A 22,386-nucleotide genomic window follows, 5' to 3' on the forward strand; every position below is an offset into this window, starting at 1 on the left:
GATCATTTTTTTTCTTTCTTTGTCAGTCTCATCTTACGTGTTTTTATAAGCCTTTATCATATTGTAGCATCCTGGTCAAACTGTCTGTAATGTTTTTTTTTCTAGGTATGGTGTCCGCTTTGGACAAGGCAGTATCCGATATTGTGGAGAGTTTGATACAGCGGGGTATGCTTGAGAACTCCGTGATTGTATTCTCTTCCGGTAGGTGGCGTTTGTTAATGGTGTAACAGAAAGTATTTTGATGCGCGGGAGATGTAATATATTAAAAAACTTTTGTGCAAAACACAGCTGAATGACTAAGACTGGGTTCTCATACTTAGATTGATCCATCTGGATCGACCTAACTCCCTGGGGGGGGGGGGGTTCAAGCTGAATACATTGCTATCAGCTCAAGAGGCTTAAATGTCTGTCACGCCTACCGAATCAGCTAGGATAAAGATAATTACCCCCTAACAGCTTTGCTAGGCGCGACAGACATTTAAGCCAGCCAAGTTGAAAGCAATTTAATGAGACTCCCCAGTTAGATAGATAGATCTAAATATCTGTGGGAATAGTCCCTAAACAGTTAACGCGAAAACAATTCACCACCGATGTCTCTGTATTAGTTGCTGTAATAACAGGTGGTATTTTTACGCACAGGAGATGAAACAGACTAAGATAAAACTTTTTTGTTTACAACTGAATGACCAACCAACAATTCACCACTGATGTCTAAGAAGTTTTGCGGTGTATTTCAGACAATGGCGGTGCCCCAAAACAGGGCGCTGACAACACCCCCTACCGGGGCATCAAAGGATCTCTCTGGGAAGGTGGGATGAAAGTGCCAGCTTTTGTATGGAGTAAACTGCTACAGAAACCGGGAAGAACCGTTCGTGACCTCATTACCATCACAGATTGGTGTCCGACACTGCTCGGATTAGCGGGAGTAGATGTTAAAAATCTTGGATTAGATGGGTTTGACGTTTGGAATACTTTGAGGTGCCTTGAAACGAATTTCTTACGTGATATTTGTAATTGTAGTCATCATTACCATTTGCTTGCTTGCGTGGTTTCGACTTCATTTTTTTTCTTTTTATAGTATGCATCACCAATCTGTTTTTAATGAAAGTGTCCCTAGCACATGTGATTGATCTTAAAATAGCTTACTTTTCTCCAACATCAAACCAGAATCCATTGCACGCGCATTTCTCTGCGCGAATTACTTTGGAAAAACAGTTCTTTGGTCACAAAAACACAACCATTTTGACTTTAATTCGACCACCACTTTCAGTACCGGAAAAACAGGTCACAGATACGAGGTCGTCCATGAGCTGATAACTTGTCCGTCGTGGTACCCCCCTCGAGGACGCCCACTTTACAGCGACACCTTTGACACCTCGCAGAGGGCGTCTCTAAGACGCGGAGATTGGAAAATCATCACGGGGTCTCCAGGTATAAATAAATAAATAAATAAAAGAAACCACGAAAAGAGATATCCTACGCTTAAGATACGACTTTTGCCATTCCTTACTTTTTCATGTCCTCCACCTAATTAGTTTATTAATTTAAATTTGTATGTTTGTATGTGTAATCTTAGGCCTAGGCCTACTACTTCTGTAACTGCATGTGTGTGTGGGGCACTTAAAATCTCTCTTTGATTTTTTTGCTGTTTACATATAACGTTCCAGTTATTGCAGGTATAAGAAAAAAAAAAAAAAAAAAAAAAAAAAAAAAAAAAAAAAAAAAAAAAAAAAAAAAACGAGTAAGAATAGCCTTAGCATTGGGAATGTACACTGATAGACATTTCATATAAACCGTTTCTTTTTTAATATACAGTATATAGGCCCTATATATGTTTTCCTATAGCTCTCGTCATACAGTATATTGATGGAGAACCAGTGGAACTTGAAATCATTGGAATCGACCCCAGCATCCAGAACGTGTCCTTTGACAAGAACGTGTGGCTGTACAACATTACTAAAGACCCGTATGAGCAATATGACGTGTCAGAAAAGTACCCGGATGTAGTGCGCCTCCTGTTGGACAGACTAGAAGCTATCCGGCAGATGGCACCACTTACAATATGCCCCGACCCAGATCCAGCCCTAAATGCAGCATTACAGAATGGCGTTTGGGGTCCGGCCGTTTATCCTACTAGTGGTTCAATTTCTGAAAGTGCTAATCATTGCTTCTGGATTTGTTTCTTTGTTTTAACGGCTCTTAATGCATTGGTATGAGTCATTGAAGTTTAGACTTACCCGGCCCTCTAATACCAGTATTTTAATAGGTTTCATCAAATCAAGGAGTTATGTCAGAATATGGCTCATTGTTGAAATTACGCACAAGTGATATATACAGTAATAATCTTTCAGTGACGTAGATGAACAATTAAAAAAGGAATTACTACGCCTAACCCTTCAATTGATATATACCAAGCAAATAGAAAATGATGCCTACTAACTACCAACTGGCACTTGTTTCTAATGTCTTTAAAAGAAAATCTTTTTAGAAAATAATTCCATACATATCAGACTATGAGAAAATGATTAGTTAACGGTTATTTACTGTTAATTTATATTTAACAAACATATACATACACTGTATTCTTAATTTTGTTCATAGAGAAATGACAATGAATTAAATGGCGGTGGCTGTGAAATCGAATCGAAGGAACCTCCGGTTTGGCTTGGAAAAGATCAATTCTGAATCAAAATTCGAGCCCGCTATGGCACGATTTGTATTCCGCTAGGAACCGTAGTACAGTTTGTACAGATGACATTCATCCCATATAATAAGTATTAGTCCCAATACGACCGACTAACCCTGACCTGTGCATGTGGAACCTCGCACTTCCATTCCTTGACAATTCCTGTCTCACCGGACCTTTAAAGAAACCAAGGCCTAGTTTCACGTATAAACCCTGTAAAGGACATAACCTACCATCCCTTCAGTTTAGTATAGTCCACACACCCCTATTGAATAATAGACAATGCCACCTAGAGTGAGCAGTTCACTACACAGACACCTTAGAAGCAAGCAGTTGATTTTTATGCAGACACCTAAGAAGCTAGAATTTTGTCATACAAAAGAGGACATAAAATTGTAAGTTTCATTTACTTTACTTTATACAACTGTCATTGTTACTATTAAATTCATATTGAGTTAAAATTTAGTTTTAGGTATATATATATTTACAAGTCTCAGTAAAATTTGGGTGTGGACTCGTGGATAATTTCAAAAGAAGTGTGTCATTTTTCTTTATTATTTAATGTATTCACTTTATTAATATTTATTTATCTGTTTGTTTCTTTATATCTATATATATATAATGTGCTCTAGGGTTTTTGTCAGTTATTTAAGCATATTTATTTTTACAGATTTGAACCATACATACGCACGTATACAGTCACACAAGTTTGTGTAGAGACAGTTAATCGTATGAGTACAAATACAGTCTCCTCTTTTGTATCGAAGTGTCACCCGTCATAGGCCCACTATTTTTCAGAAAACGGCCCCTTTGAGGCAACTTTTCTGGTACCTTTTAACATAATTCGTTCATTCTAACCCCCCCCCCTCTCAAGTTTCTGCCCAAGGTCCTTAAAAGAATTTCCTATTAGTATAATACATTTACTGTACTAAAGCAATCTTTCAATTACGCTTTATGTGAAATTGTAATGGAACAGGCTGTTGAAAATATAATTGGTCTTCAGATGATGATAAATGATAGAAATTAAAATTTTTAGACCTATTTCATCGTGGACAGCAGGATGGGCCGGATGAGAAATTAACAAATTGTTCATTTAGCAATGGTAGAACGGAAATATCCTGAAAAGGGGGGAGCGGACTGTGTGTGTGTGTGTGTGTGTGTCCTTGATTGTAAACCCGACTGTCGCTGTGCTATTCTTTAACCTTAACATTAAAAAATATTATCATTATTACTTTTTTGTTGTTGTTGTTAAAATCTCAATTTACAAATAATTAATTTAAACAAAACACTTTTTGTATCAAAAATAAGGTTTGATATACATGTTTCCAGCCTAAACTCCAACTTAAAATTATCATTGCAATAAAAATTTAGATGCTGGAATTAATTGGGTTACTAATCGCAAAGTTTAGTGATGTATTTTTTCCTTTTTTATTTATTTTTTACAAATAATATATCGATGTTTTAATTTGATCAGTAACCCCGTTGACGAGGAGAATGCTTTATGAAGTGTTTCTGGGTGGCCGGAACGGAGGAAAGTAATTTTATATTCTGAAGTGGTGGCCCGTTTAGAGAATTTTAATAGTCACATTTATTGGTTGTCAAATTTTCGATCAATATATTAATTTGGTTCCACATACAGCAGCAATTTAAGTTTATGTCATTCACTTAAATGCTTATACGTAACTTGTGCATTTACATATATATATATATATATATATATATATATATATATATATATATATATATATATATATATATATACGCAGTAGTTTTGGTATATATTATGAGCAAATAAGCAAGATATCCCATAGAAGTATAACTTGTCACGGTAAACGAACACGCACACAACAGACGACTAAAGGAAGATGCTGCCCTCCGTCAACTTGATCGTGACCACGGCATGTGCAGGCCTCTTGCTCGTAGCTACTTTACCCGCACCCGGCACGCAGGATGGACAAGATGGTACTGCCATAGACGACCCGACCTCGGTGGAATCGATGTGCAAGATTGGCAACCTCACGAAAGATGGTCGCCCTCTCGTTGTGCTTCAACGAGACGGTACCTTGAAGGCGTGCAGCTGCGCTGCGCCCAGTGCCCCCTGCCCTGTGACGCCCTCTATAAATGCCACCTACAATGACGTGTGCAACAGAGGGGTGGCCACGGCCTTGTACGATTTTGTCGCTCCCAGTTCGCCGGCGAATCCTTGGACGGTCTTCGTTTCTTGTCACTGTCAGTGCGACGAGGTGGCGACATGTCGACATGGTAACTGTATTGACTGGGTCATGTCTCTCAGACAATAAATAGGTAAATACACGCATGTATACTTCAATTCATCTTACCTACAGTGGTCGGAATAATTTTGTTTCCGTTGTACACCGGTGTAACCACGTTCGAAATGTTTTAATCCCTATCTTGTGAATAGAAGGGGGCGGACAAACAATGGAGGGCCGTATAAATCCCTTCAAAATTCGAACGCACAAACACAATAGCTTAGGTGGAATAACACAATACTTAATACGTGTGAACCCCATGACGCCGGTTTCTGTGGCCCAGCGCGAGCGGGACAATCCGCTGTAACTAGGTGTAATTAACAGCAGGATGCATCAGCCAGAAGGTCCCTATTGTTTGTTGCGGCGATAGGATTATAGCTTGAAGAGGCTAAACCCATGCTAAGGCGTGCCACGCGAAGCGAACTGTCCTTTTGTTCACTAGTTTGGCACGCGCAGCTGGTTTTTAGTGTTGCTAACAAACTGCTAGTTAAATTTGTTATCAGTTATTTCATCCTATATGAAATTTCCGCAGTCAAAAATTGAACTAATTATTGTTTGTTTGGTTGAAATGCATGAGCGTCAGCATCAATCTGTCTAAAAAAATTCCTATTGCATTAATTTATAAATGTATTATTTATTTATGTACTTACGTTTTAATTTGAAATATCTGCATTCAAGCGTTCAAGTATTTATAAAACATGAATGATAATGAAAGAGGAATAAGGAAATAACATATTACTTATATTATGCTTATATTATAATATTGAAATTAAATGAGGTGCATTGACATAGGCGCAATGACAATCCAACTACAACGTGCAACAGGGGGAAGTCTGGCTGTATGATCATACAATATACGAAAGTACGGTCAATTAAAAGTGTAAATCATCAGTTAAATAGGAGGGGGTCTTACTATGGTCGCTATATATTGTTAAACCCGACTGTTATTGTCTCTCGAACAAGCTTAAAGCATGCCTATACAATTACTGTGTCTCCGGCTGCCGTTCAGAAACACCATGTCGAACGTATTTTGCTACAGTGAGAAACATGGTACACTAGCGACTTGTTTTAGATCACTCAAGAAAGGATGCATACGTGCGACACCAGAGGAAAAACAATCAAGTATGCGTCTGATCCATTAATAGTAATTGCACAGTGCATGTTACTAGACCTTTGTCCTAACTCAGTAGTTAGGAATAGGATGTTTGGATAAAAAGCTTCTATTCAACTCGCTTAGACCTAGGGCGTGATGCTATCATCCGATGAAACACGTAACTGCACCCTCTACCTGAACCTGAAGTCCCTTTATCTGAAACAAAAACTGCCCCTTGAACATGTCCATTTTTTAATCGTCAAATGATTTGTGATTTCATTGAACGTCTTTGATCGAAAGCTTTCAAGTGACAATAACCGAACCATGTGTTGATTATTTATTAAAGCGTAATTAAGTTTATTCAACATGATCTATTTTGTAAACGATACTTGCCAAGATTGAGCTTGGATTGATCACCGTCACTATTTAGCTACTCGCCTATAATGCGTGCTGAACAACAGAAAACTTAAAAATATTATCTGTGTAACTGTGCAAATGCAAATGTTAAAATATAACAAAGCCGGCATCTAATCCATCGAACATATTTATATTTGTTCCTTTTAAACCAGTGTAAGGGTAACGCCAAATCAAAGCAAGCCTTGCAGACTGGTTTTGTTTAAACTGTCGTGCATCAAGTAAAGCTAAGTAAAGCCTGTTTCTACTTCGCAGTGTTCAACCCAGCCATAAAACTGCATGAAGGATAACAAGACTCCGTAGACCTGTGCTTCAGGTTTCCAGGAGTCCCGTGTAACACAATAATATCGAAGGCCTGAGAGTAATACATATATGAGGCCGTGTATGAAAGATTTAACAAATTAGAAATTCAAGAATTTAAACATGCTAGGTACATGCACATCACTTAATAAGTCATTTCACAAAAATCGCATCTAATTGTTTAGATTAACCTTTACTTTTATCGATCTCATCCCATTGTCTCAACCACCTAATAGAAATATAGAGAACATGGGGAAAAGTAACACGTTTACATGCAGGCGGAGGAGTTATACTTCAATATTAATCGCGAACAATATCAACAGCGACTAAAGACCGTTGCCTGTCTTTCACACTTTTACACAAACACACGAAGGTTTAATAAAAGGAGTCGCGGCGCGATATCTACAGGTATCTCTTTCATTCGAACAAGCAAAGGGCTGACCCGAAGTAAGCTTTCTATACTAATGCCCTTTTTATTGTGTATTGTAATAATTCTACTTGCTCGCCTCCATTGTCTTGTAAAAGTGACAAAGAATGTGTTGTATTCACACACGAGATGAAAGAACTCCTTTACCTTAAGTTGCATAATGTCTTTCTCAAGGTTATAATCAGTGTGAAGAGGGTGTCTTGCCTCATTTAAAAAGGGTGTTGTTCTTCTACTGGTTGTTGCTTAACTTATGCTAATCTTAAACTTTTATGTACCAATATGGTTTTAATAAATCGCTAAAATTATCAATTTAATGAACATTGTGTATCAAACGTTTTGATACGATTTAAATAAATGGACGAGGAGGATTACGGTATTAGGTTCTATTTACCTCTGGCTTTAACTTCGCCCTGCTATATAAATGAACAAATGTTGCAGATCGTAACAAAAACTTTCTTATAGTGTTTTATGACATATATGATTTACACATTTGATAGTGAAACACTCCTCGACTTTAACGAATCACCTGACGTAAACTGTCTACCCGCGCTCCCCAAAAAAACTGTTTCTTTTAATTTTGAAATGAATTGCTTTTAAGGCAAAGAAGTCCATTAAACCATTTAGTCTCAATATCATTGTACAGCATGTTGTAATCGATATTTAAAAAAGTTAATTTTTGTACTCCGCTTTCATCGAGGATACCTCAAGTTGAGGTTACAATTACGTCGCTCGCCTATGCTACTGGAATATATATTTAAGGACAATTTAAGCTTTGTAAAGTCCCTATTGTCACACACCATAGATACTTTATTTTGTCTTGAATGAAAAAATAGCCTCAAATTATCGTTTTGTGCTTAAACCTTTCATTACTTGAACCAAGATCTGTACTATAGCTACCAAGACGTACATGCATCAAGTTGGGTCTGCTGGGGGAGGGGAGCATTTAAATGATAAACGAGGAAGTCTACCTGCAAAAGCAGCAGCAGTGGTTTAAATAATCGCTATCTAGACTCCTTTTTCTTTGACATCAACATAAAAAGTGTTTAGGGAGAAAGTCACACAAAGACCCGACGTTGTTTTGTCTTCAGCATTTCCTCTTCCTTGTTATCTGCAATTACTATCGTCAATTAATGAAATCGAGAAAGCAATTAAGTGACGGCACATTGAATATAGTCACTAGGTGCATTTCGCTGAGTGTTTACAAGATCTAGCGACACATTTTATCGCCACGCGTTCTAGTTTGATTAGTTTAGAAAATTAAACAGTTACTCTGTCGGCTCTCCGTCATTGCTATGAATCTGACATCGAATTTAGTCCAAAATATTAGTAAATTCAGAATTATTAGCTAAAACGTAAATTGCCCTAATTTGTCAGATAATCAAAAATGCCGGTGATCCACGCGGAGGGTACGCTTTCCTGAAGGTAGCGGCGACGAACGGCGACGATATTTTTCTGAATAGTGAACCTTTATTAGTTACGAAAAGCCCCCTTTTCAACAGGCGCGTTTTATTAATTACTTCATGTCACAAAGTTAATTTATACAGGCAAAACTTTATTTTAAGGAAATAGTTTCACGAAATGAACGAGAGTAAAATATTAGTCGGCACAAATATAAGGCATACAACAATGAGTCATGTTATGGATCATGTTATGGGCCATGTCGGATTATAATGGCATACCTTGATGCAAAACAGTCTATCGTTTCTTCCACCGCGAGTCCCTTTATTTAATGTAATGTATTACTCATAACCCGTTTCATTTGACACTCTCTCTTTTTATCTCCCTTCCCCTTTCTCTTGTTAGAAGGAGGGTACATAATTAAGCACTCAAAATCTGCACCACCAATCTTCAGAAAAACAGAAGTCAACGAACCAGTGGGCTGATCCACAACATCTGACACAGCAGAATGAATCAAATAACAGCTAGCACAAATTTATATGCAGTTAGCTATAGTGTCACTACATACATAATCAGCTGCACGCGCGAAGCTGTTGAACAAAAGGATAGTTCGCTACGGGAGACCGTTTGTTTACATAAGTACTCTAAGGGGGCGTGGCTACCCAGGCGACCAAGGGATTAGGCTAGTTACTATATGCCGTCAACAATCGTTTAGCGACCCTATCATTATACACTCTCTCTATTGTATTTTCCACCGCATTAATCGCAGTGTAATCTTCAAATGGTCCACGGGGTAAATGTACACATTCTTAATCCGAGTACGGTATGTAAAACAATATTCCTAAGTTCAGTGAGGAATAACAAAAATTAACCTTTAAATCTGCTGCAAAACATTTTTAAATAGTTACGGAAGAAAAGCATTGATAAGAGCCTTTTAGTTGTCCCGTCAGCAGTTAAATTTTCAGATAAGTTACAAATTTGAAAAGGGCGATTTACATCTTTTGAAACACCCAAAATACGAAACGTCAGAAGCTGCGCTTGAAAACTTTACCCACGGCTGTTGCAGCCAATCTGATTGCAGGGAGCTTACGTGATGTTTAGTGAGCCTTATGTTGAAAAAACTTGCAATATCTGCACGCAGCTGCCGCTACCAGAGGTTAGTGTCCAGTATTACCTGAAACTCAGGCTTGGTCCTCCATGTGATACTTAATATACGCCTTCTTCTTATCGTCAGCATACTTATCCAATATGTTGTTACAGGGTATTGTTTTTTTTTTATTATTTTATTTTAGGTGAAGAGCCCGTTTGGAATTCCCAGGCATCAATAAAGACCTTAATGACAGCAAGCAGAACTGTAACCGATAACGCTATAACGACAGAAAACGAAACCCCTCTGAGCCAGAGCGGAAATGTGGCGGAAAGTGAGCAATCGCACCCTGCGTTTAAGAGGTCCATAAAAACTCACCTCTCCGTCGTCACTTATCAGTGTGCCGCCAGGGGGCGCTAGCAGACCCAAACCAATGGTTTACATATTTTACTTAAAATTTCAAACTAAATAAATAGTTTAATAAAAAGTTTCTGCATCTGATATGCCCTCTTAGAGTTGTGCTTCGTGTAGTACTCAAACTACGTTTCGAGATCACAAGTATTTTATGTATTTATTTGGAAGGGGTTGATTCACAGTAAATCCATGCGCATGCCAGCCTCCGAACGTGCTGCCTCTTCTGTCACAGTAAACAAGTAAAGTAAACAAATAAAGCTTTCGAAAATCAGCTGAGATTTTAGCAGCCCATCTTTGGTCTGCTGACAGTCAGATTTCATCAGGAAAATGGAGGTTTTGATGGGTATTAAAACCACATTTCGCTGTCACAGGAAATATATACAAATACATAAATGTTAGAAACGTGAGTTTTGAGACGAATCTAAAACCCAGGGTGACAAGGGAGAGATTTCCTAAACAATTCCCGCGGGACGTATTTCCGATACCAGCAAAACGGGTGGTGTGAATCCGCTGAAATATATACACCACACTACTGCTGCAGATGGTAGCTGAGTAATTTCCGTTGAACTTAACTTCATTTCAGCATAAATGGCTTTTCTGATTTTCAGCACTGTATGAGGTGAAATAAAATCTGTGTCATCACCAAGCAGCTTGTGTATCCTACTCTTATTGGTAGGCCCTACTACTCTGTGTTTTATGTGTTATATAAAGTTGCGACAGAGTAGGCTTTTCCTTGTCTATTTTGTAGTTGTAGTGGTCAAATGTTCGATGCATCGACATGCATGACTCAAGCCTTTTTATTGACTGTTGAAAACAGATAGCGCATTTGTCTAGGCCTCTATATATTGTCTTAAAAAGAAAGAGAAAAGGAAAGTAAAAGATTAATTTAATCGTGCATGTATGAGTAATACAGGGGAGCAATCCCCTGACATTAACGAAGTAATTAACACCCTTATAAACAATTTTACCAGAAAATCCCCTTTTCTCATTGTCAACGCGGATTTCGAGCACGATGGAGGTGTGAAAACCCAAAAAAAAAAAAAAACACCGTGCGCCGATTGGCTTAGAGTTGCCTAAGATTGACAGCCAGCGATTGGTCAATGAAATAAATGAAATAGGTCACTTATATTGAACAAAGCTACTACGTACAGGGCAATCACGCCGCAGTACATTTAGATCGGTCTTGATAGGTAAGCTTCAATAACCACCATGGACAGAGAGTCAACGTCTAATCACACTGGAAGTCGTACAAGTAAGACGATTTTAGATGATATTAGCGACTCCAGTGACTATGTCGTCGTCTTCAAAGGAGACACTGGCCAAAAACTTGTACAGCTTATGGAGGAAAACAACAGACAACAGCAGTCCATCATAAACCTGCTCAAAGCCCTGGTGGAGAGGGGGGCGTCCGATCAGTCCGATCCCCCCAGCCCCTATTCTGGGAAGAGAAAGAGGGGCAGCTCGGAGAGTCTTAGCGTCGACAAGGAGTGCAGAGTGAGTTGTAAATTGACTTCCTTATAATTCAGTGTACTTCCATGGTCAATATTGTAGTGGCTGGTCGGGGTGGGCCCGGGCTTGGTAGCCTAGTTGGCAAGGGCAGTCGCACGGTTTGCAAGAGTCCTTGGGTTCGAATCCCTGTCGAACCGGGTGCCTCCCCCCCCTCCCCCAAATAGCTACAATATGCACTAGCTACATGATCGAGCTACTAGAAGTGAAAAGAGTGATATCAAGAGGCAACCGAGCCGGTGGTTTACAATATTTGATTTAATACGAAAAGCTAAATAAGATGTTTTGATATGGGACGTGTATACTAGCTGTGCAACACGAATATTACACCAATAAGTATAAGAAGTAATATTACAAAGAAAAAAATTGAAAAGGTCCCCTCTGGGTAAAAATTTATCTAGGTACGCGAAGGATGGTAAAAGATCCACTTTTTCCGAAAAAGAAACCCTCCCCCCCACTCCTCCGCCCCCCATTGAAATTGCTGGCTACGGGCCTGCAACCGTTTCTTATGTAATGAAAGGAGGAAGAAGGTGAATTTTCAGTGTCCTCTGGAACTCAGGACGACAGAACTTTGAACTGATAAGTAATATAAGGGCGTATAATGGTGTATAAGCATTAAAACGCTTTTTATGACTAATGTAAATATTAGACTGCTTGTACGTAGAAAATAACATGAAGACGCCAACAGCTAGCTATGGGCATACTAGAATTCGCCTTGACATATAAGGTACAATTAATCAATGAAATGATAGAAAATTTAAGGGACAAAGATGACAACATTTCTACAGTACACCAATTCTAACTTTATATTACAGTGATTGTAACAGTGTACCACAGCACAAAAAGACCCACTACTTTACGGTTCAGGAGATGACTCTGAAAATGCCCTTTAGAAACCAGTCAGATGCGGAAAGCTCTTTAGAAATGATAAAAGCCTGCACTCTCCATGACTTGTCTAACCGCCATCTGAAAAATGTGAGACGCACCATACTAAGCCTTTACACAGGCTTTCTATTCACGCTGAGGAAATTATAATTGCAACGACCTTTACAAAAGAATATCCGCTCAGAGTAAAGGCGCTTATATATCGACAGCTTTTATCAACTTTAATACTCGTTTCCGCTCCGGTACATGCGTTAAGAGTTGGCGGTTTCAGCACATGTAATACCCCTTTCAGACCTGGTAAATGGGTTGGTATTTACAGTTTTTAGCATCACTACTGGGACAGAATAGCTGCTGCAAGGCTAAAATTGTCTGCCATAGTTTAGCTATTGAAATGAGGCGGTCAGCCAGAACGTCAAGTGAAAATAGACTTCACGCATGGCGTTGTCTTACAGCAAGCGGGACATGCCATTTGGGAATGTGAAGATGCAAGTCCCTCACGGTTGTAAATATATAGAGACCATATCTTCCCATGGCCAAGTTAATATGCAATATCAAAGTTTATATTTTGATTTGTCCAGTTTTCGCTTCAGTTAATAAAGAATGGAAAATGAATCACAAACACAACGAAGCTCAAATCCTTGATGAGGTCTATGGGATATATACGACACTGGAACTCATACCATTTGTACATGAGTGTCCAATATAGAATTTGATTTACTTTTTTTAAATCAAAACGCAATATTTCTTAGTACATATTTATACTGATTTTTCCAGGATTAAAAAAGGCAGGGGAATTTACTTATCAATAGTTTTTGACCTCCTTTTAGTTTAATTGTTCATATTTGATAATATCAAGAATGTTGTGAATTAAAAATTGTCACTACTCAAGCACTAATAGACACCGCAATAGAACTTACATTTGCATTGATTAAGATAACTTAGATAAATTCACCAGAGAGATTTATCGATTTTTTGTAAATAACACACTTATATTATATATATTTGTGCATCAGCTATACATTACACTGAAGGCTAATGAAACATTTTCTTTTTGCCTCCCACCAGACGGCTTTGAGAGACACCTATCGGACAATAATTAGGCACAGCTCTGTCGGCTGGGATTTTGAGCAAAGGTATGGTGCGCTCGCAGTCTTGCTGCATAGTAAATGTATGATCTTGCTTCACAAAAGGGGGGGGGGATGTTTTTCCGAAATGTTTTTAAAACCAAATATGAAATAGAATGTGTCGAGAACAATTTCACTGTAACATGTAGGGCAAACTGTTTTGGAGGGAAGAAGGGGGCATGTTAGAAGTAACGTCCGCGTTACTCCCCCCAGCAAAATTACGATATTGCCAACACTGTTACTCACTCCCCGTCTCGTTGCTTCTTAGATAGCTATTTAGGTATATACAGTTAAAGGTACATACGAACCGAGCATCGGTGGAGCGTGGATTCCCAGTAACACATATAAACCACTTCTACTAGTTTCTTATACGACTCTAATAAATTCGACATGCGAAGGGATAAATGAATACATCACCCGATCAACCATAAAAGAGCTCTAGACTGCTCCTTTCTTTAAATTTTTGGTTGTCAATTTAACCTACTTTCGTGACCTACTTTTCTGCCCCTTTGACGTACAGCGTAGAATGCTAGCAGAAAAATCTTTTCGGACATCACTTTCGGGTAAAATTAAACAATGCCTTTTGGTAATTCTCTTAGTTATACTACTTGAAAGTATATGCTGGCATTTGGTTGGTTTTTATGACAAAAAATTGACTTTGTATGTATCTTTAAAAATTTAGTGCTTTTACCAGTTGGAGGGGGGAGGGGGGGTAATACTGTTTTGGAAGGGAGAAGGGGACACCTCAGAAACAACGTCGCCGCATCGTTACCAAGCAAAATTACGATGTATCTAGCACCGTTACTTCCTTGCTCCTCTACCCAGCCAATTACAATATGGGTGACAATTACAATATTCTCAGTAAGGAGTTTGTATTAAATTTATGTTTTAAATTAAATTTTATTTTAACGGGACTGGGAGTGTTAACGGTGCAGGGACGTATAGAGATCCAATTTAAATCACTCAACCCTATTTTTAATCTTACTTTTTCAGCTTTACTGCTCCACCCAACCTGGCCGTCACTGAGGCCGTAGTTACAGAAATAAGGAGGAAATATTCACAAGATGGAACGCCCAAGTGGTCTGAACCCATGATAAATGGTAGGTTTCAGGCTACACGTTTCTCGTTATTAAACGTGATTGTTACACCTCTATGTTGAAGGCTGTGATATCGGTCATTCATTTACTATTATAATGAATTTATCACTGATTTCACCTTTTATCGGAGTATGCTCATAAAAACGCGTTTTTTGACAAAAACACGGTTTTGAAGAAATTATGAACAACCTTTGATGTTTTTGCTGTATTGTCAAAAAATATAATTATAGTTAGTATAATAAAATCAGTAGAAAAAGATTACTGAGAAACAATATATGGTGCTATCTATAATTCAAGAAAAAGTCTCATGTTTTTATTTCAGCGGCGTGTCGTGTTTACTACCGTTCACTGAGAGACGACTTTAAGAGAAGCAATGAAGGAACAAAAGACAGACACAGGGAGCGGATTAGGAGGAACGAAAGGCTGAAAAGGGTACGTATGGGTATCCTCTATTGCCTGGGCTCGACCAAATTAAAAAATATGGATAAAATTTTGCCCTACACAATGGAGAAATTATTTGGTTTACACACTCATTTAGCTTATTTTTATCAAAGCCTCAAATAATAAATAAACGATACATTATCCGGGCTTACTTGTTTTTTATATTTTAACTATGAAGAACTTTTTTGACTAAGGTATTTTATAGTTATTTTTTTTAAATTACTAATAAGTATTTAATAAGTAATCGATTAGATATATGATCTCTGGATTTAATAAATATCCGTGACAAATTTGTTCAATAAGCCAGTTACGATCTCGTCAATAATATTTCGTAAATATTTTAGGCACATTGAGCGTAAGACCATTATGCGCGCATTTTTTTTCTTCAAATGTCCACATTCTTCCCTAACCACCAAGGTGAACAAGCTTTAATTTTTGTTTCAAGGTTTTGTATTGATTTTATCACTAATGTAATTTGTACATCTTTGAAATTTTACAGAAATTATCCAGAAGACAAACTGCCCTCAAGGACATAGATTGGAGCGAGGAAGAGAAAAAGAAAGTGGAAGAAATACTTGTGAAAGACTTTATGTCCAGCGATGAAGAGGAGGACGGTGGCAGCTATGTTAAATCTCTGGAATGGGAATCGGAAACCTTAAGGCATTACAAAATGGAACTGGATCATTTTTACGTTGAAAAACAAAATGCGAGAACGGTTAATGCCATGATTTTACCGGAAAGAAACGGGGGCTATTTTTCTTTGCGGAAAAAGCCAGAAAATTGTCCCTCGTGGGCAAGTCTTTCTTTCACGTAATCAGCAAGAGAAAATTGAAGAGGAAACTGCGTCCATTTTAGCTTCTCATGGTTGTCATATATTCTACGTCTATAAATTCTCACTTTCTGACACATTTGTAATTTTGTTTAACTATCTTTTTATGGTGAATGTGCGACATCTGCAGGTCGAGTTATAACGTACTATGAGCAAGATCGTAAAATTTATTTGTACCAACTTCAAAAAATGAAACAAAAGCCGTTTCCAAAATTTTATTGAAATTGTTCAACCAGTACTTTCTTATGTCTTCATAATTTTACATAAATAAAGTTATTTATATCTATTACTGGACTTACAATTTAGTCTAAATGACGACGTTGTGTCTACCTCTTGGATATTTCAGCCATCTACTGAGAGAACAGGTGAAACTATTCTCAGTTCTTGTTACAAGTACAACCTACAAAGACCAAGGAATTAATATAATTCCTAGCATAGACTGCATAATATCTTTGCAATTTTACTTTTACAATTAAAATTTGTGTAAGTACACAACAGTCACAGAAAAATCCTGCAGTACACGTGTTAATTCACAACAAATATAGGTAAGAGATGCATGTCACTCAAAAGTCTCCCAAGCTTAACAAAAGCTTTGGCCAGTTTTATCTGATGTCTTTGTAATTTTTTAAGACATGTAAGTGCATGAAAGTAAAAGACTGCAGTATGAACTAACTACAGAAAAAAACTACAACTATATGCAGTTAGGTCATCTCTCTAAGGTAAAAGTCCATTTATATCCACCCCATATGCCCCAAACCCATAGTATTTTCTATGTCTACGTAAGCTTATTTTCCCCAATTCTGACCTAAAAAAAAAATACCATAAAAATAAAAGTACCTGATGTTGATGTTTCCTCTGAAATGTACAGGAAGACATGGTGGGCAAATCCAAGACAGGAAAACTTTAAAGAATATGGCAAGGGTTTCAGAGATCTCACCACATAAAGTTATCACTCTAAGTTAGTTATTTGGTTTTTGATACGCTTTTAGATTTTTTCCACCATCAAATAAATTCTTGATTTTCTGATACATAAATGCGAAGAAGAAAAGCATGTTGTCATATTGGCCATTGTACTCTGCATCAACAAAGAGATCATGATATTCACGCAGGAAGTAGTAGATGGCTTCAACTGTGGCGAGATATGTGTCAGGTTTGTTGCGCTGATGGCGCCAGAATTTGGTCTTGTGCTTCTTCAACTCAATACAGCGTAAACCTAGAAAATAATAATAATAATGATAAAAATAATAATAACAATTTAACATAAGTCAGCCTGGTTAAATGTTATAAATACATATATTATTAAAAGGTAAATTAGATTTACATGTACATTTTTCGTTAGGTCAAGCCCATCCAAAAAGTCCACTTGTACTAAAATAAATAAATCAATGAATGCCTTAAAACAAATTGAAACCCTACCCTTTAGCCTCTCATCACAGAAGATACTTTTGGTCTGATTCCATGTACAATCTATGAAAACCACTCTATCAAAAGGAGCCTCATATATAATTCTTCCTTCCACTGTAGGAGTGACTGAATCTGAATGTGTTAGGTGAGATTCCTCTGATTGCGTCAGTCGAGAAAGGTCCTTAACAGCAGTGTTTTTATTTCCTACAGTTTTGTTACATACTGATTGCGATTTCAGGGACTGTTCTGTCTGACATTGATCTGAAGAGTCACTTTTTTCATCATCTCTGGCCTGAGCTTGGTGCAATTGTGTTAGTTGTGAATCACTAGATTGCATCGGGTGTGACACAGCCCGAGGGGTGGTGCTGTTCTCAGATGCTTCAGCCAAATCTGGTTGATCTGATTGTGGTAGTTGTGACTCCACACATTGCGTTTGTTGAGTTACAGACTGTTCCGTATTGTGCTGCATACTCTTATCATTGGAAGTTATTTCGTCTGAACTTATACGTCTCTGTTTAACAGGAGGCTCTCCGTCATCATCTCTGAATTTGCAACTTTCGGAGATGTCTTTTTCTGTAGAACTTTCATTGTGTTCATTCACAGCTTCCAATTCAGACACTGTCTGTTCCTGATGACCTTTGACCTTAGGACCTTCATTCTGCCCAACATCACAACTATCTTGACCTTTGACCTGGTCTTTTGATATTTCCGAATTTTCACTCTTCATGTCACCTTTGTTTCTTTTCTCAGCATCTGTGACAGAAAAACCAGGCAGAGATGCTACTTGCTGTTTCCTCAACACTCTGCACTTCTTAGCAAGTTGCTCCAAGGTGACCGAATCTTCTCCTGGGAACACTAGCACCACCTACAGTAGAAAACAGAAATTTTATGTCTGCAAGTCTGTATAAAAGGTAGATTGTGTGAGCTCCATGCCAATTTGCCTACTTGAGTGCATGTCTAGTTGGAGATTTAGAGCTCATTCCCATACAGGCACCAGCCTACATAGATTGATCCAACTCTGCCAGGACTCCTGCTAATTGCAATCAGCTTTATTGAGTGACAATGTACTCGTATTATAACCAGCTTTTCTATATTCTACTAAAACCGGGAGGAGGTGTGTCTTTCAGTTAAGCCATCAGCAAGAGTCTCCAGAGTTGGATTGATCAAAGTAGATAGATGGTGTCTGTGGGAATGAGCCCTTATTTTCACATCTTTATGAAAAGAGACAACCACTGGACTATTAAAAATGTACACTTTAATACTGAGACCTATAAGATTTTCTAATAAAATTCAAAATTGCTGAGATGTCATACAATATAAGCAAAGACTGGTTTTTAACTTATTCCTCTTTATGAAACTGAGACCAGCTCACGGGGAATTTCACTTACCCTAGACTTATCAGGGAAGTCAGGAATGCAGGGATATGTGTAGACGGAGACATGATCAGGAGCCAGGGTGGCTGCATGTGCAGACGTACTTTTACCATCGATCTCGCTCCGGTGTTTTATGATGTCAATCTTCAGAGGGAGCTGAAAGGCACAAAATAGGAGTATGTGTAAAGAAATATACTGTAAAAGGTTTAAAACTGTCTCTTGTGTAAAGATGGCAAAATGATGAGTGAATGAATAAATATAACATTATCCAAAATCACACAACCCATTTTAATAAAAAGCAATTTAATTTCACTTATGACAATCCACCACATGACATGTTTTATTTTATGGCGATTTCAACTAGATGTTGCATATCCTGACAACGGATGAGCTTAGAAGCCAAGATACACCTTTTAGTCATCAATAACTAAGTGACCTTAACCTTGAGCCTACCTTGACCTTTGGCACAGATTCCTGCAATCCTTCCACAGGGCAGAAGCATGTGTAACAGTAATATTTCCTGGATTTGTTGCACTTGGGACAAAGGCTCCTAGTGTCAACTGACTCCAGGCAACTGAAATCGCTGATCTTAAGATAGGGGTATGGATTTTCCTCCATCACTCTGGTCTTAAGTCTCGTACCTGAAGGAAAGTTTCAAAGAATATTTTTTCACTAAATTAAACCATGGTTTCTAGGTTTAATTGCTAGATCCCTGCAAGGAAGGAGTGTGTGGAGTATGGGCAGCGGTTTATACAAAAATGCAAAACACGATTAGTCGTCATCGTTATCAGATCAGTCGAAATGAAAACACGATTAGTCGTCGTCGTTATCAGATCAGAAGGCAAAATACGACTAGTAGTCGTCAAAACGCAACTAGTCATCAAAACGCAACTAGTCGTCATCAAAACGCAACTAGTCATCAAAACGCAACTAGTCATCATCAAAACGCAACTAGTCATCAAAACGCAACTAATATCTCGAAGTCGAGAATTATCTCGAGTTCGAGATATTATTATATATATAATATCTTTATTAGATTGTACGCGTAGAGATAATTCTCGAGTTCGAGCGAGGAATATGATAATGCTGCTTCAATAACGTCCGCCATTTTGATCACTGTGGATCATGTGACTTGGCCTAGATTTTCGTACAATGGGCGCCATCTGGCATCAAATTGAGTTTTGATGATGACTAGTTGCGTTTTGATGATGACTAGTTGCGTTTTGACGACTACTAGTCGTATTTTGCCTTCTGATCTGATAACGACGATGACTAATCGTGTTTTCATTTCGACTGATCTGATAACGATGACGTCTTATCGTGTTTTGCATTTTTGTATAAACCGCCGCCCATAGTGGAGGCTGGGAGACTATCAGCAGTTTAGCTGGCACTTCTTAAAGTCATAATAACTCTTCGTTTTGGCCAAAAATTGGATTTTCCTGGAAAAAACGGCAATTTTCCCGTACTTACCAATGGCCAACGACCCCATTCCTGCATTCAAAGTTAATCCAGGGTTTTTTTCCTAAACGTACGGTTTTTTGTTAAAATCTCTTAAGAGATTTTAACTGACGGAGCTCTCTCTGACATTGCAAAGTCACTGGTGACCTACTTAAAACCGCGGGAAAAGCAGACAACAACAACACTATATAAGATTTATGAGATATATTCGTCTTTTTGTTAAAAATGCATTTATATCCACAATGTGTGCCATTCTGGGCTTTTCGTTATCCGACGCACTGTACAAAAACTCGCAACTTACGTCTGAGGGTTTCCCGCCATGTTATTTTGGTCTCGAATGAACGCGAGAATCCGCGTGACACCATTACGTCATTAGCAACGAATGCACTTGTCGACCGGAAAAAAGTGATCGAAAGCCCTATTGACAAGCACAGATTTTAGTTTTCCTACAATAACGGCCATTTTAGTGGTAAAATACAATAGAATATATTTCCATGCGTTGTTTACAATGTATTTCATGCGGATTTTTGAATCTCAAAGGAAGAGTTATTATTGCTTTAAATGACGGGTCCTCCATATTTGATCTGCGGATCTGTACAAGTAGACCCCAGGATCATCTGTTGTGATTGTCTTCTTTGGCAGTCTAGAGAATACGTACTGAGAATACACACCTATTTGTCATGTAATCTGAGATTGGAGTTTAAGAGGGAGGGGGAGTGTCAGACGCCATGTCATCAACTAGACAATCTGTACATAAGTTCAGAAATAGATTAGCACGGAAATTCATGTGTTACCACTCCTACTGACAGCCAGTACATGTCAGTTCGAACCCTCCACAGGAGTGCTAACTCATGAATTTTCATGCTAATTAAGTGATAGATTTACTAATAAATTATTTGTTTCATGTGAAACATGACTAGATGGCTAAAAACAAGTATCAATACCCCCACACTGCTGAAACGACGTAGGCCTGCTTGATTTTAATGGTGAGTTTCCCTGCAGAGATCTTTGAAACTATCAGGTTGCCGGGCAGCTGAGATAACTTTTTAAAATGTTAGAGATCAGTACCCACTTTTTCCAGTCGTTCCCTGATAATTCGTAAAACCATGTTTCAAAATACACAAATAATGGATAAATATAAAAGTGTAACTAAAATTCAACATATTCTTTACTGATTCTACCATTTCTACTCAACCAGATAGGTACAGCGATCGAGAGAAAACTTCAGGAAGCCATCAACATAGCCCATTTATCTAGGGTGTGCGTTCTCCGAAACCTTATTTACCATGATAACGAAAATATGTAGCACGTTAATCTTAATTCTATCTAAATTGAAGGACACTGTGACTTCAGATAACTAAGAGTAAACTTCAAACTTACAGTAACAAATGTGTAAACCGTTCCAAGATCCACGTGCTGAATTTTCTAATCTCCAAACATTTGAGAACCTTCCGTCTCGCTTTCCCCTGATAGACCTCGTTTTCGATCAAGCCATTGACGTTCTTACTGATAACATTTCAGGCTGTTCAAAACTGCATATATATTTATTATTGCAATACTTTGTATACTTAAGGTTATCTTGGAGTTGCGCATATATCTTTTTTTCTCATGTCTTATATCATTTCTTATATTAAAAATAATAAGTCTAAGTGATTAAATGTAGTCTTCGCATGGTTAATTTTATAAATTTTCACTTTTCATTTTTATCGTTATCTATGAAAATAGATTTATGTTAAAAGTTTACAAATGTAACTTTGTTTTTTATAACGGTCACTTGAGATGTTGTTAAATGCCATGCTTTAAGAAAAAAATAAAGATATAATTATAAATAAATATATAATAATTATGAATCCCATGTGTGCCAATTTCATTAACATAACAGAAGACAAAAAAGTTGTGAGACCCATCTGTATTTCACATTTGACAGATTTCCATACGACTTTAAAAATATTGTTCATCAATGTAATTATAAATAAATTTAAAATGGGTAAATTAAATTATTGCTTTTAATTCAAATTAAAGGGAGATAAAAAAAAAAAAAAAAAAACTGACGAATCGAAATTGAATTTTACTTTTAGCCTATACTTACTTATGTGTTAAATGTTTTCATTTCTTCCTGTTTATTTATTCAATTATTGATTCTTTAAACCCTTACTCTGATATGGACCGAGCTGAAACCC

General features: G+C 37.7%; 3 protein-coding genes across 4 annotated transcripts; 2 read left to right on the plus strand and 1 right to left on the minus strand.

Moving 5' to 3' along the window:
- The first annotated feature begins 107 nt into the window (after positions 1-107).
- LOC106158938 (arylsulfatase J-like) lies at positions 108-2,568 on the plus strand. Its single transcript, XM_013535065.2, has 4 exons — positions 108-201; positions 738-978; positions 1,271-1,431; positions 1,846-2,568. The coding sequence occupies exons 1-4, from the start codon at positions 108-110 to the stop codon at positions 2,214-2,216; spliced, it is 867 nt and encodes a 288-aa protein (XP_013390519.2). The 3' UTR covers positions 2,217-2,568.
- Positions 2,569-11,211: 8,643 nt separating this feature from the next.
- On the plus strand, positions 11,212-16,257 carry LOC106158935 (uncharacterized). Its single transcript, XM_013535062.3, has 5 exons — positions 11,212-11,583; positions 13,546-13,613; positions 14,598-14,704; positions 15,024-15,133; positions 15,642-16,257. The coding sequence occupies exons 1-5, from the start codon at positions 11,299-11,301 to the stop codon at positions 15,954-15,956; spliced, it is 885 nt and encodes a 294-aa protein (XP_013390516.2). The 5' UTR covers positions 11,212-11,298; the 3' UTR covers positions 15,957-16,257.
- LOC106158934 (tRNA-uridine aminocarboxypropyltransferase 1-like) lies at positions 16,172-21,648 on the minus strand. 2 transcript variants are annotated; one of them, XR_015335721.1, is made up of 6 exons: positions 21,587-21,648; positions 19,202-19,389; positions 18,764-18,904; positions 17,388-18,240; positions 16,809-17,184; positions 16,172-16,371 (listed from the first exon to the last, which is right to left on the minus strand). XR_015335721.1 is itself a non-coding variant. In XM_087019401.1 (5 exons), the coding sequence occupies exons 2-5, from the start codon at positions 19,364-19,366 to the stop codon at positions 16,931-16,933; spliced, it is 1,413 nt and encodes a 470-aa protein (XP_086875527.1). In that variant the 5' UTR covers positions 19,367-19,389; positions 21,587-21,648; the 3' UTR covers positions 16,172-16,930. The 2 variants fall into 2 exon arrangements, 1 of the variants encoding a protein (XP_086875527.1); XM_087019401.1 differs by having other exon boundaries at positions 16,172-17,184.
- Between the last annotated feature and the right edge of the window lie 738 nt (positions 21,649-22,386).

The sequence above is a fragment of the Lingula anatina genome, chromosome 8 (genome assembly GCF_051362555.1).
Source record: "Lingula anatina isolate TDL-2025a chromosome 8, LinAna3.0, whole genome shotgun sequence".
Taxonomy (NCBI): Eukaryota; Metazoa; Brachiopoda; class Lingulata; order Lingulida; family Lingulidae; genus Lingula; species Lingula anatina.

Bases quoted from the DNA above. Each gene is read 5' to 3' on its own strand.
- LOC106158934 (XM_087019401.1), bottom strand. From the start codon at position 19,366: ATGGAGGAAAATCCATACCCCTATCTTAAGATCAGCGATTTCAGTTGC. The intron at 18,905-19,201 runs GTAGGCTCAAGG...TGTGCCTTTCAG, and splicing joins AATCTGTGCCAAAGGTCAAG to CTCCCTCTGAAGATTGACAT. The intron at 17,185-17,387 runs GTAGGGTTTCAA...ATTATTTTCTAG, and splicing joins CTGTGATGAGAGGCTAAAGG to GTTTACGCTGTATTGAGTTG.
- LOC106158935 (XM_013535062.3), top strand. From the start codon at position 11,299: ATGGACAGAGAGTCAACGTCTAATCACACTGGAAGTCGTACAAGTAAG. The intron at 13,614-14,597 runs GTATGGTGCGCT...TTACTTTTTCAG, and splicing joins GGCTGGGATTTTGAGCAAAG to CTTTACTGCTCCACCCAACC. The intron at 15,134-15,641 runs GTACGTATGGGT...GAAATTTTACAG, and splicing joins GGAACGAAAGGCTGAAAAGG to AAATTATCCAGAAGACAAAC.
- LOC106158938 (XM_013535065.2), top strand. From the start codon at position 108: ATGGTGTCCGCTTTGGACAAGGCAGTATCCGATATTGTGGAGAGTTTG. The intron at 202-737 runs GTAGGTGGCGTT...GGTGTATTTCAG, and splicing joins CGTGATTGTATTCTCTTCCG to ACAATGGCGGTGCCCCAAAA. The intron at 1,432-1,845 runs GTATAAATAAAT...GTTTTCCTATAG, and splicing joins AATCATCACGGGGTCTCCAG to CTCTCGTCATACAGTATATT.